Consider the following 20,693-nt stretch of genomic DNA (forward strand, 5'->3'; position numbering starts at 1 on the left):
TTTGACTCAGGGGCTGCATGTTCACATTCCAGCACGTCCTCTCATCTTTTCATCCACCCAACATCTTTAAAATGGGTTTCATTGAGTTATGTAAAAAACTTCAGTTATCTGCCAGTTGCACAAAGAAGCCCTCTTCGGGAGGGAACATGCGCTCTACAAATGTGCCTGCAACTGTGAAACTACTGTATATAAAGTTCCAGCATTCTGTTGAATTTAGGGAATTGCACCATTAGTTTATTCAACATAGCATATACATAATCCCTTAAGAAGATAGCAAAGTACTGCATTTATCTTCATGATATTAGCATCTTGAGATCCAGAGCGATATGATCCATAGTTGCTTTTTGTAACTGAGCATTTGTTAACAATTTGGGGGACTATGGTTAGATTTTTACACTTTAATTCTGTGATCAATATGTCTTGTATCGGACCCACAGTTATGCTATTTCTGCGTTGTCAATTTCTAAAAGATCATTGTGATGCCAAAGTGACTCTGTCTTTGTACAGGGGCCACCATTTACAAGTTGTAGTCCAACTCCTACAACATCAGGCTAAACCATTTGTGATGATAATATTATAAATTTACTTAGTAGAAGAAGCCTCATGACAGTGTCGGAAAGAGGCCTTAGAACAATGCTTAGCAGGATCATCTGTTGATATGTAACAAGCAGACATATGTGGCGTATATGTAGATACAGTGAACGGTTCTGAATACGGAAGTATAATGGCAGTATTAATTTATATACCCATCTGCTATATGATTACAATTGGCATAGACAATGTTTGCTTATCTATTGTCATCACACAATGTATAATCTGTGATTTGTTGCCAACTGATCCCACTGTTAACTTCATATATTTGTATTGTAATATGTATTTCTGAAAAATGGTAATAGACATATTAAACAAAAAAAATTAGGCTAAACCAACTTGATGTTATTGTTACTGGTTGTAAAATTGCAAGCAAAAGTAATTTATCTGATCAGAATATTTGTAAGTCTAATGGTAACTGTAAATGCTTAACCCATAAACGAACATTCTGATAGCCCAGCACCCATTTGTAATTCTACTGTGTTAAAATGGATGTAATTTGAGAGAACCACCGTTATAACTGGTCAAATGCACTTGTGACATTTTAGGAAGCCCCAAGAGAGTTTGTCCATTGTTAAGGAATATTTGCTGAACCATTATTTAAAAAGCCAGAACATAATATCCTCTGATCAATAGGCATGAAATTGCTGCTTTCTGTTGGTAATTTTGATGATAGTTATGTGAATGTGGATGCCTTTCCTCTGGTTTGAGGGTTTTCTCAAAATAACAGTTTGGATAACGGAGATGAGCTGAAAAAATTAACCTGAGGTTTGACTTCATTTGCGGCATACATTTTGCATCTTCTAATAAAATGCTCTATTGTTTTAAAGCATGAAAGCCTTGGGCAGGGCACGTTCACCAAGATTTTCAAAGGACTAAGGGAGGAAGTAGGAGATTATGGCCAGCTACATCAGACTGAAGTACTCTTAAAGGTTCTTGACAAAGCACACAGAAATTACTCTGAGGTTTGTATAGTGTGAAATTATGATGTTTCACTTCACAATACTTTTATATTTTGTAAGTTTTTGAGATCACAGTGTCTGTCCTCTCTTTAGATATTAGTGGTTAAAACTGTGGTAAAATGGTTAGGTAAACTCAGAACTTCTTTTTTCAACCAACATTTCAAACAAGAGTTTTGGAACTGAAGGACATATGTAACTTCTAAAAGAGTTAAATCTTTTCTCTGCCCATCTTTCCATTGACCTTGCCTAATTGACCTAATTATACTCACCCCCTACCGAAAGGTGTGCTATCTCTGCCTAACATCTCCTACAATCTACTACAATCCTAGCCACCAACTCCCTTCTGACCACCTTTCTGGATGTCCTCTCCACCTATCAAGGCTACTTCTCTCTTGGCCTAATGCATCAAAGTCCTCTTCTCTGACCCCTGGTTTCACATAGATTGCCATATGTATCCTCTTCAATAGTCTGAGTGCCCTTTCCACTGTACTTCGGTTTGCACATTACTTCCTTAGCTCCTACCTGTGATTTGGGCATTGTCTCATCTATCTTTCACCGGATTTTTCCATCATGTGTCCCACATGTCGCGTATTATCATTTTCTCTTTTTTCTGTTAACTTCTCATTTTTCGACAACACTGCCTGGACTGACCAATCCCACACAGTCACATTCCTCCTAGATTCTGTGTGGCTTAATACCTTATCCCAGTCTCCTTTTTGTTTCTGATTCACCTGTGAAAGGAGTAGTCTGACAACTGTGAATGAGAACAAGGGTACTTACTGGAGTAATCACACTTCTTCTTACGTCTCTTTTATCCTGGTTTATGGGTTTACCTCTTCTTGACCAATTAAAGCTGTATCCTGATCCAGCCCATATTAGCAATCCGTCTTGTAATGAGCTTGGCCCATTTGAGACATAGATTGTAACCTAGTTTAATCAGTAGCAGATAGTCTGGTCACTCAAAAGCTCAACATATGTTGCAGTCATTGGGAGTTCCAGGTCCCTCAGAAGAGAATTCATCAGCTTTCACCACTGTACCATCCTTACAGATTGTAAGCCACGGAGCCTGTTGTTGAGGTCCTTCTGTTTATTTTCTGTAATTGAGGACACCTCTTTTGTTACTCAATGTGTAACTGTGTTAACCACTTCCATGCAGCCGCGATTCCCCTGGTGTGCTGTAAACAACACGAACAGGGGCGGGCCGTGACGAACACCAGCCGTCATCAGCACACGAGCACCGTAGTGCATGACGGCTGGGGTTCGTTATCAGCATGGAAGGGGTTAATCTTAAGTGATAATTAACTGAGAATTATTGTAACACTAGTTTCATTGGGTTTAATTTGAGCTTTTTTATGACATGAATGATTGTGATTGCATGATGTGTATTGTTTTTGCCCTATTCTAAGAGTGAACATTTTGAGAATTGCTATTTGTTAACCACAAATACCAGTTTAAAAAATCATAACTTATAGTAGATCTAAAGGTTTTAAGTCACATACGTACATTTCTCAAAATGCTTAAACTAACAAATTCATCTAAATCAAACTCATACTGTACATAATTTACTGAAACTAAAATAACATTTTGAGAAACATTTTATTACATTATTAAACTAAAGAATATACTGCTCTAACAATACGTGTGTGACAATTCGAGTATGGAATAATGTGTAGTTTGCAAAATGTGTAGTTTGCCGTATTTCTTTGTTTCATCTATGTTCACTTATTGTTTGTTTCTTTATTTTTTTTAGTCATTCTTTGAGGCAGCCAGCATGATGAGCCAGCTTTCCTACAAGCATCTTGTGTTAAACTACGGAGTCTGCGTTTGTGGAGAAGAGAGTATGAATGCACTTTTTATTTGAATGCTTCAACTTATTTGAAACACAGAAATTGAGTCTTGTTCACTCAGTGCTTTTTGTTATAAGTGTTTTTCATTTCAAGTGTCTTGTTTGATCTACTCCAACCAACTGTTTATCTGAAATTAGTTTTTTCTGCTATTTTGATGTCGGTGAGTAACACATTTTACAATGCACGCTGTTGCGAATTGCAATACTCTTTGGGCTGTTATCATAACAATACATGTCAGATGGTGGCATATTAATAATATTTTCCTTACACTAAAGACTAAATTGTCCATGATTAAACATGTTCTCGCATCCAAAATGCATGGAACGGATCCAAACCTTACATAGCAGCCTTTAAAGGACTACACAGAGCTAAGTTTAACATTCCTTTATCATCCCTTTTCCATATGGATTGTACAGATGATCATTCCTTTAATTCCTCACCTCTTAAACATGAAACTCACTATTCAATAAATCGTTCTGTCATGATATTTTCTGTTGGTACAACTCTTTAGTCACAGTAGTCCTCGTCTCCTGCCAGATGGGCTTACTGTATTGGACACCTATTGGCTCATTGGCTCCTATTAACTTGGGTAATCCCCACTGCATTAATCTATTCAATGTTCCTTTCATTGCCACCTTCTTAACGCTTTCTCCTCCCTCTTTCTCCACTACCCGATAATGCACTGCGTGCTTTGATTTTGTTCAATAGATATTGCTTGTTTCTCTTTTTCGCTCTCCATCCCTTCTTTTTTTTAAAGTTCTTATAATTGTATGTATTCGTTTGCTCCCAATTGCCTGGTAATTGCTAATTGTGTGAGAGTACACCCCTCAGTACTTAATTTGTAAAACAATAATTGCCAGGGCCCTTGTCAGGATGCATTCCAGCTTGCACCACCCTTTGCCCCAACACAACTACTACCCATCACGTTCCTTCAGACTTTTAATATACAATAAACATGACTAATGGGTTCCGTCCAAGCTATTCTTATAGCTTTGGGTGGCTGGCACTAGTCAGTTTAATGTATATTGATTAATTAAAGCACTGTTGTGCTCATCACAAATTTAGACAAACAGCGCCACCATTTGGTGGGCTGTCTTAAGTGCAGGTGTTGACAAGTAAGTGCTAGTGCCAAGCAGTGGAAACCACCAGCTCAAATTAGGCATTGAAACACTCCCCGGGGAACTTGATCTGGTTGACAGACACCTTGGAATTCGACAATGAGCACAGGTAATGGCAGTGGCGCTTTTGCATTGCCAATACGGATTTATTCTTAATTGTTGGCCCTCCACAACTGATGTATGTTCAAATACAAAAATTATGCTTCATGCTTAGAAAATACCTATACCCCGATAAACAAAGGCTTTATACCATTGTCTCTCTCAACTCCCTTCCTTCCAGATTCCAACGAATCCTAGAGTTCCAAAGTTTCTTAAGTGTGAAATGAGTAGTAACCGGGGAACATTTACATCCAAGCAAGCAAATCATGTAGCTGTCCACATAAGCAGCACTGGGAGACTGGAAAACCGATATGCTGTAGGAGCCAACATTGAAAATGAGCTCTCTGTACAATATATTGTCTCAGTAAAAGCTCTGGTGTCAAAGTCGGTGTCAGTGCCAGATTGCCATACTGTAACAAAAGTGTTGCAGCACCCTTATTTTGGAAATTATTGTTTAACCCGGCCATCTTATTTGGTCCCAGTAGAATGCACAATAGAATTCAAGGCTCTCTTACTGCCAACGAAAGTCTTTCAGAGTAAGGGAAACTATGTAAGGAGTAACTGAACTTTAAAAAAGTGCATGCTCATGAATCGGAAACAACTCTTCTGGCATTTCGTTCCAATATCAGTGGCAGCTGTGCCATAGGGGCGATGGAGCGTTGCCCCACTCACTGAGAGCAGCCGGCGGCATAAATATTGCCACATGTTATTTTACCTTAGTTTACCTTCCACTATTCTTCCCCCCGTGTGAGTGTACATTCTTCATTTAGGGATGTGATTTCTTCATTGAGTGGAAGCGAGGCCAATACTGAAATTTGTGTGTCCAGTTGGGCAGGTGTCTGGCTGTGTCCAGTCTGATATGAGCAGTCCAGGCCTCCACTGTCTGGACTGTCAGGGTGTCAGGAACTGCACAGACACAGCCCCCAGGGCAGCAATGGGGCATCGGTTTAACCTGCTCTGCCAAATTCTGGCACTGTTCTCCTGCTCAGAAGCATGAGAGCAGTGTCTGGATTGGGTGGTACCACGTCCGCGGTGGCCTGACATGCACAAAGGTAGGCACAGCAGCGAGGGGTAGGTCGATGACAGAAAATGGCCAGTCACTGTGTGGCTTTGTTTATAAGCCACACAGTGATTGGCCATGTTCCAGTCTGGTGGTTTACTGCCCAGGTTGTTTTCCCTTTGCACACAGTTCCCTGGGCGATGATTGTGGCATGTGTGCAATCATAGGGCCTGCCCGAGGTGAGGGAATCCTGCTGTGAACCCCACTGACGATCCGGTAAGTACAACATTTGAGATAAGATCGCGTTATGAATAATTTCTATACATCTGAATTGCACCTTAGACAGACTGACAGATAGGGTGCCAGAAGACTCAAGCGTGTGTTAGTTTCAATTATTAATGACTGCTAGAGCAGGAACAGAGAAAGGAACATGTAAGCTACATCTCTTACATGCCAGTGCTGTGTCGGTGTCCGCCGTATGTCTGCCGTAACTTGGAAAGGCTACAAGGGCAGTTTGAAAGTGAGTGACTTGAAAGCTGAACTTACGAAAATTCGTGGCGCTGGGTTGTCGGGCATGTGGCAGACGCACCGCTGATAGACTGACATGCCCCAATACAGAGTCAAAGATTTTATGTTATGTTATATTAAGGGATTTGTAAAGCGCATGGCTGTCCCAGCAAAGGGATGCCCCAGCGCTAAATATCAGAAGAAGGGTGCAGGTGAGGCTACTGCTTACTGAAACAGCCAGGTCTTTACTGCCTTTCTAAAGGCCAAGAGATTGGTGATGTTTCTGATGAAGAGTGGCAATGAGTTCCAAAGAGTCGGTTCTAGTCCCTTAAATGAGCGGCCGCCAGCTCTGCATCTGCGGAATCGCGGCACCCGCATCAAATGGAGATCCGTAGAGCGCAGAGCACGGGTTGGAATTTAATGATGACATAGGTTGCTGAGAATTGCCGGGCCAGGGCCCGCCAGTATTTTGTGTGTGATACAAAGTGCTTTGAACTGGATTCTCTGCTCAATGGACGGCCAGTGGAGGTGGCGCAGCACACCTGAGACAGAACTGTACTTCGGTAACGCGAGTGGCTTGAACTACCAACTGGTGAGTGTGGGGGGTCAAAGAAGACCAAAATGGGTTTGAGGCCACGCAGTATCCCTGCCACAGACTTGGTGTGCTCCTTAAAAGATAGGGCATTGTCCGGGATTTTTTACAACGCAGGAGGAGTACCAAGCTCCGGTGACCACCATTTGTTGCCCCAAAGATGAGTCTCTGCCTAGTAAGAAGATCTCAGTTTTAGACGAGTTTAGCTGGAGACAATTTGACTCCATCCGGCTCGCAATAGCGTACAAATCCTCTTGGCATTTGGCTGCGTCCTGGCTAGAGTCCTTGGTGCAAGAAAGGACCAGCTGCATATCATCCACATATGATACTAAAGAAATGTTGTGGGTTTTAGCCTACTGGGCCAATGGCCGAAAATAAATGTTGAACAGGGTTGGACTCATTGCCGACCCCTAAGGGACACCACAGCACAGTGAGTGTGTCTGGGAGTGAAAAGGTGGCGAGATTTCCAGGAAAGACCTATTTTGCAGAAAGGATGCAAACCAGTCAATAGCTCTGCCCTTTATACCGATCTCCTGCAGCCGGCGGATCAAGATGTTATGTGCGACCGTATCAAAGGGGATGCCGAGATCTAGCAGGATGAGTGCTGACATACTGCCTTCATCAATGGAGACTCTAAATTGCTCCGTTACTGCTAATAGGGCTGACTCTGTGCTGTGTCTTGGTCGGAAGCTGTTTTTCAATTAATCTAGTATGGCATAAGACTCCAAATACTGCGTTAGAATGCTGTTCACATAGGATTCAATTACTTCAGATAGGAATGGAAGCTGAGAAATCGGGCGATAGTTCTCTGGCCTGGATGCCTCTAATGATGTCTTTGTTTGTAAGGGAATGACCTTAGCATGTTTCCAAGCTTGCGGGAACTCCGCACTGGAAAGGCAGAGGTTAATGAGATCCAGACACTGGGAAGAAGGCAATCCAGAAGTCTGACAAAAAGTTCTGGTTTCAGGGGGTCTTCGGGAGACCCTGATTTTATCTTGGTGGCCAAGGCTTTGAGGCCGTCCATTGCGATAGATGGAAAAGTGGACCTCATTCCCTGTGAGATCTCCACTCAACATATCTGCGGCCTCGCTTTTCGAGTGGAAGCTATCATAAATGCCAGCCAATTTATTGATAAAATAGGTGGTCAGCACCTCACATTGGTCATTAGAGGTGATAGTGCTTACATCGGTCATCGGTGATTTCACCATGTCCTTTAATAGGGAAAAGATGGTTTTCGTGGAGTTATTACTGGTGTTAATCTTATTAGCAAACAATGCGGCTCTGGCTTTCCGGATCCGCTTATGATAGATTTTTCTGGCAGCTTTGTATTCTAATTTAGCAGTAGGACTGTAGGCACATCTCCAGCCACGCTCTAGAACTTTACAGTTTCCCTATCTATTATGAGTGACTCATGAAACCACTCATGGGACCGGGCTTTCTTAGGATGAATTCATTTTGCTGGAATGCACTTGTCTAGTGCCTGGTTGATCCACTTTCCGAAGCTGTTGCTAGCTGTCTTGATAGCCAAGGAAAGAGTGGGTTGAGAAGTAGCAAGAATGTCTTGTAAAGTAGTATGATCTAATTTCTGCCAGGGGCGTTTATATATAGCAGTGCGACGCCCCTGAGTTTTGGGGCCTGCAGGGTGCAGCGAGACAAGTAGCAGTGTGCCCTAAGTATAGTTGAGACATGAAATCGAATTAGGAACTGTTACATGAGAATGAAATAACCTTACCCTATTCGTGCTACCAACTCGCTATTTTGTTCCCCTCCAAAATAGGAAGGTTAACATCGGCCACTGCAAGTGGCTTCATTTATAACCAGGTACCTCCTCGCCACTAATATCCTTTAGGTATGTAAGAGCTGGTCAAGTATTATGTGTTGGCCGCCTTGATTATTTCACTTTATGATTTTATTCTTCCGCATCTGCTCCATGCTTCTCAGCCTTCTTTCAATGCCGCAGCTTCTCTGCTGAAATCGGCGCTTTGAGGTGGGCCCCTACTTCATTAAGTTGACCTCCTAGTACTCTATCACTTTCAAGCTTAATTTGGTGACTGCCTGACCTTTCTTTCCATACATACCGCAATCACTTACAGCCATGGAACTGTATTCTACTATATCGGTCTGTTCCTGCTCACTAGGAGCATGCCTGTTCACACGCCCCGTAACACCCCATGTTCAGCTATTAATTTGCACCTATTCTTTCCCTCCACTTTTTGGGCATAGGAGATTTCATTATTTTATTTCCACAGTTCCCTTAAGTTAGTTATTTACATTGGGCAATCTGAGCAATCCTTTATTGACCTCTTCTTACGTGGGCAATTCATAGTGCACGTGGCCTAATGCAGGGGTTTAATATGCAAAATTGGGACTTAATTGGCACATTATTTTAATATTGAATGTTTTATTTAATTATTTTGATGTGCTCAATGACAACATCAAACATAATTAAATAAAATATGTTGCATTAAAATAATTGTCATGAAAGCCTGTATGCCATACTGGTGTACTAATTGAATTGCAATGAAATTCACTTTTCAAACATCCAATATAAAAATTGGTCTGGGGCCCTCTCTCAGCACATGCAGAGACCTTTGCTCTTACTTAGTGTTTTTTACTTACTGCTTCCTTAATGATTTTCAAGCTAATTCTCGATTCAAATATGGTTTGAAAAGAAACAATTTGGCCCTCTAGTTTTCAAAACTGCCCAAATTTACTATGGAGGTTATGCTCAGTGATTCAAACACTAAAGTCGAACTCGTCACCAACTTTACGCCTGCCACTTTCAAAAGTCATCAGCCGCCACTGTCCAATATCCTTAGTCCAGAAGGATCTTAATGTTAGGAAGTAGATTTGATTTCTTGTCTTCCCCCAGCTGATGCTAACTTAATTTCGTTTTAAGAACCATCCCCCTCCAATTACAATATTCAGTCACAGTCTTCGTTTCGAATGTTACTTCTCTTCAGAAGGTGAATAACATAACGCAGTTGGTCCTTGAAACCTATCCTTGGAAGTTTAAAAATACATTTGCATTTAACTCACCTTTGTGGGTATCGCCTTAATTTAGCTTTCTTAAAGTCACTCCGCTAGACGTTGTTCAGCCTATGATATGTTACTATTGCACCTTTTCCAGCATTTGCAGCATCGCTAGGGTCCTTAAGAATGTGAGTTTCAAAATCAACAAGCCCTTTGGTATGAGTGGCCGGAAGTATTGTTAGAAGCCTCTCATCTGGAAATCGTCCTATTCTCGAAGTGTTGTGTCTCTGGGATATTCGAGGGCAGAATTTACATTTATAGCTTTTACTTGGAATGTCCTTTTTTTCCCAAAAAATCGTTTTGGGCTTGTCATATACACTGAAAAGAGAGGCTTTCATAATGTCCTCATCTTTAGATATATATATATGCTTAGGTCGGATAGTACAAGTTGAACAATAAGAATGTAATAAATAATTTATTTCAATTACAATCCCTTTCTCTCTTTGAAACAGTTTTGCGTGATTTAAGTATTTGATTCCCCGGCAAGGAGGCAATACATCTACTCCTGATGCTCTTCTAAAGAGTGACGGTTAGTATCTAGTCATCCAAATGTGGTTTTCAGTGCTCTAATGGAGATCTGCTTCTTTGGAAGTACCGAGCATAGAAGCTTGATTGTCCTTCAGTCGTTTGGGCAGTTGGCTCCTTGAGCCAAGCTTTTGCACACTTTCTTTGGAGCAATGTTTCATGAAGTGGGGAGTCACATTGTTTACATCCTTCATCAGTTATATCCTATCCAGCAGAAAGGTTTGCAAGTTAGTTGGGTACTTTTAACACTCGACCTTTCAGAATATTTTTACCTCCATTTTCTCTGTCTTTGGCTTTTGATTCTACCGAGAGGCATTTTTAGTCACTCTATCTGTTTCATAGGACCAATTCATTCAATCTAAATTTTCAACAACTATGTCTACTATTGTTTTTCTGCATTGGGAAGGACGATTTTGTCATTGAGCGGGCATTCTCCTTAGTTTGCCATGTTGTCATGTACCTGCTTGATTAGGCCTTTTGTTCCTAGTGTTTCACACCTATTGGTAGGCCATACATTTCAGGCACCTAGATGCTTACATTTAGTTCTATTTTTTCCTTTATTGTCCTCTGTAGCAAAGCTATGTAAATCACATATTAATGACGCGTGCTAAACGAAGGTGCTCTTAAAGCAAGCCTAAAGCCTGCATCTTATCTGGTGCAGGTGATATTGACCGCATTATAACCGTTTGCAGATTCAAAGATCATTATTTTTCATGCATATAAAGCTATTCCTTGTTTGTTATTCTTTATTTGTTATCACCTTTTAATCAGCTGAAGAAAGGTGTCGCAAGACAGGTTATAACTCCCTGCTGACCCCCAAAGACCGAGGGCCTGATTTGAAGTGTGGTGGAGGTGTACTCCTTACAAACATGACGGGTCTACCGGCCACCTTGTTACAAGCGTGTAACATACTATGCACTTGTAGAGAGGCAGACGGCATATCCGTCATGACAGAGTACCCATTGGTCAAACTTTAAATCTGACCCTACATCCATATAGAAAATGCAGAACTGGCTTAGTCTGTATGTCCATGCTTGGTACTGTACCTAAAGAGTATATCCCTTATTTAGACTGAGCCTTGTGTGAGGGTGTACTCTGACTTCATCGTTACACCTTATTAGAGCTCCATAACGTTTTGCCCCATAGGGCCTGGTGCAGAAAGCATTTGCTCAGCTTCGATCAACTTTAGTGAGCATAAAAATCATTGCGGGGGCAAGATTGTATTCCTTATTCACAGAACCGTAAAAGGAAAGATTTTTCTCTCGCAAATGGGATTTGCACACGTGCAAATTCTGACCGAATGCTGTAATGTGTTTACAAAACTGGGATTAGGGACAGGATTATTTGGTTCTAGGTGGGTGCACAAAGCAGGTTGTGTTAAGCCACGACAAATACACATGCGTATGGTGTCTGGAAATGAAGCAGTGTGCAAAGTAAATAGTTTCTTTATCTTCTAAACAGTAAAGTCTTCTAACCGCAGTACATGAGCCAGCTATCACAGCCGTATTTACAGACGAGGCAGGTGCTGCCAGGCCCCTCGGGTGTATAGGGTCAGGAAGATTCTGTCGGCTGAACTCTATAGTTGTATTTGGCAAGCCATTCAAGCAGTTACTCTTTGCCAGTAAAAAAACACTCGCAAGCTAGTCTACTGCTTAACACTCCGTGCTATCTTTCCTTTGTGAGGGTGAATTGTGTTTTTAGAAGGCCACTTTACCAAACTTCTAGTGAGAGGGCGTCTTTACTTTGAAAACTGGGATTCGTATTAAATGAAACTTCTGGACTGAGGTACATATATTTATGGATTTAAATTGCCTTTGGCGTTTTGTGTCACTATACCAGATCATACCACAAAATGTGCTTTGGCGTTTGTCCCAGTGCTTGTAGGTAATTAACTTAATCTGTGATATGCAGGTTTTGGACTCGTTTATTTCTGTGGTGCAGAAAAAAGTTTGCCTCTACATTAGGTCTCATTTTTAGGAAGGAAAATGAAAGCACCTGAGGTTTCTGTAAATTGAGTTATTTTAGAATGAGCTGAACACTGTTTTGACGTGATGAGTGGTTCTGTTCACAACTATCAACACAGATCTTATGTGCCAGTTCTTACAGCGGCCAGAGCACTCCTGGCATGAGCAAATGCCAGGGTTAAGTAGAGGGTTTATGCACAATTATTGCTGTTAGTGGTTAGTCCAGTGTTATGGTTTGTTATTATTATTATGGGGATTAGTCTTGTGCGATCAAGCAAACCATTCCATGCATTGATTCCAGTTTCTTTAAAGTGGATTAAGTTAAGAGGAATTTAGTATCCCCATTTGTTGGGGGAGTGGGAGAATGTGGGTTCATGCAGATGGTTGGTGAATCTAGTAGATGGGCTTGAGGAGATCAGTATTAGGTTGCATGGGTGTGACTTTGAAAGAGAGCTTGTGATGTTTGATATGATTTGGGCAGTTTTCAGAAATGCAATCATAGAGATTAAGGTAAACATTCCTGTGTCTTTGGGAAGTTTGTGCATGCAGAGGGCGGAACGGAAGCATAGGGCCACTTGATAGAACAAGCATTGAAAATGCAATAGGTCTCACCCTCGTTTAAGTTAAAGCAATTCTGTTTGTAATTAGTTGTTTATTTTAGCTTTGCTTTTATTAGTGTTTTTCAAACTTTCATGTACATAACATGCATATGCTTAAAGACTTTGATAGAAAAGCAGACATTTGAGGTGAGCAGATCTAGAGTGTCGCTGGTGTTGAGAGTGCTCTATACAGGAGCTGCTTTCCACCTAAACATTTAGAACTACCCAGAGTTCTCTGCTTCTTTTTTGCATGATTTATTCGTCACGATATGCCTGAAAGGGTATTTTATTGACTTGTGCTGGGTGCTCCCTTGTGTCTGGATGGAGCTGTGCCTCTCTGAAGAGCTCTAGTTAGAGCGAAACACTGTGTCAGGGGTTGCTTTTGTTCATTTAGTGTTGGCTTGGTTGGTATTTTACCAATTCGAAGCTGTAGTGTTGTGCCTGGAGTGATAAATGGCTTTTGTCATTTTACAGCTCGGCAAGGACAGCACTGTGCTAGTCCTATGCTTAAAAAGTTTGCTGTTGAAATGGCAAAAGACTTTGTCCTTTTCTATCTCGGCGTGGATAGCACTGTGCTAATCCTATGTTTAAAGACTTTGATAGATAAGCTGACATTTGAGGTGAGCATCCAGAGCGTCGCTGGTGTTGAGAGTGCTCTATACAGTAGCTGCTTTACACCTAAACTTGAGAACTACCCAGAGTTCTCTGCTTCTTTTTTGCATGTATGCATATATGTATATGTATGCATGCATTTATATAGATATGCAGATGAATATATATATTTATATATATATATATATATGTATGTATGTATATATATATTTATATATGTATATGTATATACACATATACTGAAAACTGAAGTAAAATCACAGTATAGGGGGCTCTGGACACTTGACTTGTATATAGTAGTAATGAACTTAGAAACTTATGAATGTACCTATATTGGATATTTGATATTTTGATGTTTTGCCTTGACTTTGACATGCACCTAGATGAACTCATGTATTATTACACAGCAATATGTTCACGCATTCCGAATTTTATGATTAGTTATAACCTATCCTGATCCATGGTGCAATTGGGATTGTATATGGAAGGATATTAGCCGATCCACGGCTCTATTAGCAAAGTTTTCATCTATGGTGAAATCCCTGATTCATAAATGTTATTTAATGAAATAATGAATCATAAAACACCTTTGAGATGATAAATTGTCATATAGTGTACATATATTATAATATGTTACAAAATGGCACCCACGTTAGAAGTGGAACACAAGTCCTTCCTCAATTTTGACAATGTGAATGCAAATATAACATGCTGTCTTACACTAGTGCCGGTAACATCGAAAAAGGCACTTCCGCCGAAACGCGTCTGTTGCTGTAAAATAAAAAGAACTTGCATTTCAAGCTGCCCGAAGTGCGGTTTTCTTTGTGCACGTCAAGTGCAACTCTTGGATTTGAGCATAATACACATATACATATATATATATAAATGCATATGCATATATATACATATATGAATATGTGTGCGCGTAGAGAGGTAGAGGTAGAGAGTAGTAGAGATAGAGGTAGAGAGAGGTAGAGAATAGAGAGAAGAGAGTAGAGAGTGAGTAGTAGAGAGAAGAGTGTGTGTAGTAGAGTGTGTGTAGTAGAGTGTGTGTAGTAGAGTGTGTGTAGTAGAGTGTGTGTAGTAGAGTGTGTGTAGTAGAGAGTGTAGTGGAGAGTGTGTAGTAGAGAGAGTAGTAGAGAGTGTGTAGTAGAGAGTAGTAGAGTGTGCAGTAGAGAGTGAGTAGTAGAGTGAGTACTAGAGAGTAGTAGAGAGTGTGTAGTAGAGTGTGTGTAGTAGAGTAGTGAGTGTGTAGTAGAGTGAGTAGTAGAAAATAGTAGAGTTTGTAGTAGAGAGCAGTAGAGTGAGTAGTAGAGTGTGTAGTAGAGTAGTAGAGAGTGAGTAGTAGAGACTGTAGTAGAGAGTAGTGAGTGTGTAGTATAGAGTGAGTATTAGAGTAGTGAGTGCGTAGTAGTGAGTGCGTAGTAGTGAGTGTGTAGTAGAGAGTAGAAGAGTGAGTAGTAGAGAGTGTGTTGTAGAGAGGGTGTAGTAGAGAGTAGTAGAGAGTGAGTAGTAGGGAGTGTGTAGTAGAGAATAGTAGAGTGTGTAGTAGAGAGTAGTGAGTGTCTAGTAGTAGAGTGTGTATTAGAGAGTAGTAGAGTTAGTAGAGAGTGAGTAGTAGAGTAGTAGAGAGTGTGTAGTAGAGAGTTCGTAGAGAGTAGTTGAGCGTGAGTAGTAGAGAGTGTAGAGTAGAGAGTGTAGTAGAGAGTGTGTAGTATGTAGTGAGTAGTAGAGAATAGTAGTGAGGGTGTAGTAGAGAAGTGAGTGTGTAGTAGTGATGTGTAGGAGAGTAGTAGCGTGAGTAGTAGAGTGTGTAGTAGAGTAGTAGAGAGTGTGTAGTAGTGAGTGTGTAGTAGTGAGTGTGTAGTAGTGAGTGTGTAGTAGAGAGTGTGTAGTAGAGTGTGTAGTAGAGAGTGTGTAGTAGAGAATAGTAGAGCATGTGTAGTAGAGTGAGCAGTAGTGTGTAGTTGAGAATAGTCTAGAGTAATGAGTGTGTAGTAGAGTAATAGAGTAGTAGAGTAGTATAGAGTGTGTAGTAGTAATGAGTGTGTAGTAGAGAGTGTGTAGTAGAGAATAGTAGAGTGTGTAGTAGAGCGTGTGTAGTAGAGTAGTAGAGTGTGTAGTGGAGTGTGTAGTAGAGTGTGTGTAGTAGAGTGTGTATTAGAGAGTAGTAGAGTGAGTAGTAGAGAGTGTGCAGTAGAGTGTGTAGTAGAGAGTGAGTAGGGAGGAGACACTTCACCTGCAGTGAAGGAGGCACAACTTAACCTCTGTCGCGGGATGACGTCACTTTCAAAGTGGCCACTGGAAAGAACGGAGGTGCTCTGCCAAAGATACCATTAGCCCTCCCCGCTTTCTCTGTGTTGGCTTGGGGGCAAGATATCGAAAAATATAATCAGAAACATCTCTTCATTCAATGGAAGTTCTGAAAAAACTTTACATTTTTCAAACTGCAGGGTTTGAAGAGAAAATAGAAAAACTTGCTTTTTCTAATTTTACTGCTGACTTAATATTTCAATATTTCCCTTGTCTGAAAGATTACTGATTCAGCTGTATTCTACAAGCATGTATAGCTGTGATACATGTAGCTAGTATGAAGTTGTTGGGTAAACAAACTAATAAAGAAAAGTACATTTGAGAGCCCTTTTGTGTTCTGTGCAATTGCATAGCACTTTACTGCTAATTTGTAGGGTGTCTGGGAGCATTTATATTGGAATGAAATGAACCGCTCGCCCCTTAGTATCTCCCACAGCAGTTTATATTTTAACAAGTAACAAAAAGGAACAAACATTTTCTTGTAAAAAAAAAAGTGTGCAACGAAGGAATTATTATCTATTGGTTGTTCGAAATATGAGAACTGTTGTTAGTTGAACCTAAACAAAAGCCAGGCATGTTGGTTTAATACACTGCATTATACAATTGAAGCATCGCAGCGCTATTTTGCAAAATAAGATTCAAAGACCAGGTGAGCCCCGTGAAGCTCTTTCTTCTCATCCTGAAAGCCGGATAGTGCTGTAACACTACTCCTGCAGCAGCCTCCAGCTAGCTGCATCACCTCACACCGAAATACAGAACAACAAGCGCTCGCTTTGGTGACATAGTCATTTTCTCTTTTTATGCCGTCCCACTTGGACGGCCTGACCTGCTTTCCTTCTGAAGTAAAAGGTTTATTATCTATATGGGGCCACGTGTTCGGCCCTATAAAGATAAGAGAATCGTCTACGTCACAGAATGCTCTTTCCTAATGGCTGGCCACCGCGGCAAAAGAGGGGCGGGGCTTAAAGCCCGATATTCAAAGCCCCTCTAAATCATAAAATCTACAATCCCATTTTGTGAATTGGTAACTCGTTATCGATTCATTAACTGGCTGTGACAATTCATTACAAATCCCAATTCGAAAGGCGCGTATTTATGGCATTCCTTCCAAATTCGAAGTTGCATTGTTATGTGCCAATGATTAGTGACCACAAATTCTGTTGCAAACCATTTATAGGTTACTGACTCATCAAAGGAAGTGATGATCCATTTGCAAATCCCTTATGGAAAATGGGCTGCCTTTATATAAACAAAAAAGTTTACTTTATTAAAAGGAGGTTCTGTTGCCTAAGGAGTAAATGTGTATGCAATAACTGCTATGGGCAAGAACACAAAGGGGATAGATTTCCCAGTTGTATAGTCTGCCATATTCTGTAAATATGCAAAGTAATGAACGGTTGACAGTGCAGTCATTTAAGCACATATGAAATAAGTCTTCTTGTTCAAACCAATCAGAAAGAATCTGTTTTTATGCATATATCGATCGAGAGAAGGAGAACATAGCTTTGTGAACTCATACATCAACATTGTAAAGCTTGTAAAGGTTAGGTTGTATGCCTTCAACTTGACTAGATCCTTCTGTGGTTTGCGCAGGGGAGATCATCCTACTCGAGGCGGGGTTGAATCCCTCTTGGGATGGAGTTCGTGCTTCTCTCTGCGACAGACCTTTGCTGCTATATATGAGAAAATCTGGAGCTATGCATCACGTAATTTAGAGTCACAATAACTAGTCTAAGTTCAGTCAAAAATGAGAGTTAATTATACGTTTAAAGGTTTTATTTTCATAAAGAGTTTAGTAAATTCTCCTTATTCTGTTAGTTCAGTAATATCAGCCAATTGACAGAATTTATAATAAAAATATGGTTAAAACAAAAAATAATCCACAGTGCATCAATTGCGTTCCATAAAGGAAAAAATCCCTATTCTAAGAACAAGGTGAAAATGGTGTTAGCAAGAACCCATAGAGAGTTCAAATTCAAGAGGAATGAGTGAGATAGAGCAGGAAGCTCAAATTCAATCAATAATTGGCCACAGAACTTCCCATAAAGATAGGTTCACGAAGTTTAGTAGAGTCTCAGCAGATAGACAGAATAATCATGCAGTAGCAAACTGCAATAGGTACAGAGGAGGATGGAAAATCAGCATTCAGCTTTAAGCATTAAGCCATTAGCACTTAGCTTTTGTGAGGAAAAGCAAATGGAATAAGAGTCTGGGGGGACAAAAAATGTCAACCTACTCTAGGAACACGCAAAAAGAAATGTTGCAATCCCAGTTGTATCTCCTCTCCTCTCGTCCAGTCAGGTGTCAGTATTCTTTCGATTACAGACTCTCCTCTTCTTTTCCCACGATTCGCACAATGGACTACAGAAAATTATTGTGAAGTGTGAAATAAAATTTAAATTGTCTCTACATATGAGGCCTTTCGATACCAGCTCTTCTTTCGCATGAACACGACGATATTCCTAACTTAATAAAGCAAATTGTATATTAGCTAATAATGGACTATGTGAAATAGACACATCAGCTGCAACTAAATATTATTCAGCACCACATTTTTTCATTATAAAACAAGAAAAATATGTTAGAAGGGTCAACATTTCTTATTCATGCATTGCATTCTTGTGTGAACAATTTAATGCTAAAGTCTTTTTAGCAAACATTTTCAAAACGTTATTATTCAACAGAAACATTCTGCAGTGTTATGTAAAGTTTTCATTAAAGGCATGTCAGGGTGATGTCATTTTTTGAACATTTATACACGTCTTAGCACACTTTATTTAGCCACTTGTAACGCAAAGCTGCTTTAGGCGTTTTGAGGCCTAGTACTAATAATTAAACGTACATACTGCATTTTGCACATTTTAAAGGTGTGAGTTCAATATATATGGCACCTTAGCATATCACATGAGAGTTTAAATATATTTTTTGAGCATTTTTACTGAAACTCTCTTTCAGTCCTCCACCTGATAGTTAACTTAATCACTACACTTTTCAAATGAAATTCCATTCAGAGGGCACTCTCATCATCAGTTGAGTCTTGTCTTTTTCTTCTCGAAAGTTTGAATTGTAATGCTTTTCAATACTCGTCATTAAGACAGTCATATACTGCTAATTCCTTTCCTATTCTCTTACTAATTGAGAATACAGTAGCTACAGCCTTTAAATATTGCAAATAGTAAAAGAAAACAAAGCCCTTAAACCGCTTCACAGCAGTGCGGCGGAATTTGACGCGCGCGCAGATGGAACGACCCCTGGCCGTCCGACGCACGCGCGCATCGAAGAGGATAATAGGTATTGGCAGAAACATAGCTTTTGGGATTCCTCCTCCAGCAGTTGCAAACCAGTTTGAAATTGTGTGTATTCCTTTTCCAAAGTTATCTAAAATGTTAAGTGTTTCTAGTTGCTCTAATGCAGGTTTTAGATCGGAAATATTCTTTGAAAATTCTTGAATTTTCTTGCTTTAGTCTGATATCTATGAGCAGCAAAGCGGAGTTCTCATCATCTTGCAGACACCACCTTTTTCTTTGAGTAAAATGTCTAATGCTAATCTGTTTTTCCAAACCATAGATCTAATTGCTACGAGTTCAGTGTTTACAACTACTAAAGCTCCTGAAGTACTATTTGCCAACTTGTCAACAACTGTTGATGGTTTTCTAATCTTTTCGTCGCTAAGTATGACTCATACAGGTAGTATAATTGCACCAAAATTGTCTCACACCAACTGGGTTTCATCTTCTGTACTACAGGTGTGTCTGCGTGCAGGTGTCATTGTTAATGCATCTGTACTGTATACATGATACATCTTAGGAAAATATAGCTAAGTATCAAATACCCTACCAATCAGCAGGTAACTGGAAGTAAGCTCCTTGTCAACAAACACAATATTGCCATGTACCCCACTTCAATTTAAATGTGTGTTTACAGCTATTAATTACAACATATCTGGTTCTTGTGTGTGTTTTTCTTTTGTAAACACAATTTTTTCCATATTGTCTTCTCATTTCAGCTTTGGATAAACCATCTTCCTTTTTAAATGTGTCTTCTTTCTTCTTCCAAACATTTTTCAAAAAATAATTTTCTCTATCCTTACTATGTGAAATGTTAGAGTTCCTTTCCTACAATGTCACAATCACGACTTTCTCTAGTAGTCTCATTAAACAGTTTAGGTTATTTTGGTAAGCCTTGACACTATATATGGACGTAGAAGGTCTAAAATAATATCAGGCTTTGTCCATTTCTTTTGCTTGTGGACGTAAATTCATGTTTTGCACTAAAGGAACCCTGTAGACTATTAATTCATGGTTAAAAGAAAAATATTAGAAATTTGCTCACTTGTATAAAAATGCAAACAATATACAACGTGAAACTGTGTATGACAATGGAGTGTGATGGTATGTAACCTCTTCTGCTGCTGATGATGATAAGTGGGTGAAGAAATAAGTCTTTTGTGACCATAGCTTGTGTGTATTCTTGCACTAATCTAGCATAAACATTTGTTGTGTAATCATCTCTCTCTTGTAGCTTACAAATGATGCTTTTAGGAGCTCTTCATGGTGGTGTGTGCAAAAGTCGTAGTTGAATAAGTGGACCTAATCAATCAATCGGGTGTGAAATAGCGCCTTACTAACACCATTATAACAATTAGTACTATTATCACGAAAATCAAACACATAATAAATTTGCATCTATTTCTAAGGCAAAACGTTTGTCGACAAGCAGATCGGTTCAAGCAAAGTGTACAGCAACAGCTTAAGAGTTCAATTCAGAGTTTTCTCCAGATACTCTCCCTGCAAATTGTTAGTTCAAATTGTTTCATTTTCACAAAGTCTCTTTACATTCAAAATCTGCCTACAGACACCCTCATCCCTACTCCTTGTTCTTCAGAAATGTTCTCCCTACTCTTCTACTGCAACCTTGGGCCTAGGTAAATC

At 39.9% G+C, this 20,693-nt stretch overlaps 1 protein-coding gene across 2 annotated transcripts in view; it reads left to right on the forward strand.

Annotated features, from left to right (window-relative positions):
• Positions 1–20,693, forward strand: part of JAK2 (Janus kinase 2) — a 1,290,985-nt gene that overhangs the window by 1,061,897 nt on the left and 208,395 nt on the right. For both annotated transcript variants that reach the window (XM_086961493.1, XM_086961492.1), the window contains 2 exons: positions 1,422–1,556; positions 3,304–3,391. In XM_086961493.1, coding sequence (XP_086817619.1) covers positions 1,422–1,556; positions 3,304–3,391 — 223 coding nt within the window. The remainder of the gene's footprint in view (positions 1–1,421; positions 1,557–3,303; positions 3,392–20,693) is intronic.

This window comes from Lissotriton vulgaris, chromosome 3_1, assembly GCF_964263255.1.
Source record: "Lissotriton vulgaris chromosome 3_1, aLisVul1.2, whole genome shotgun sequence".
NCBI classification, from domain to species: domain Eukaryota; kingdom Metazoa; phylum Chordata; class Amphibia; order Caudata; family Salamandridae; genus Lissotriton; species Lissotriton vulgaris.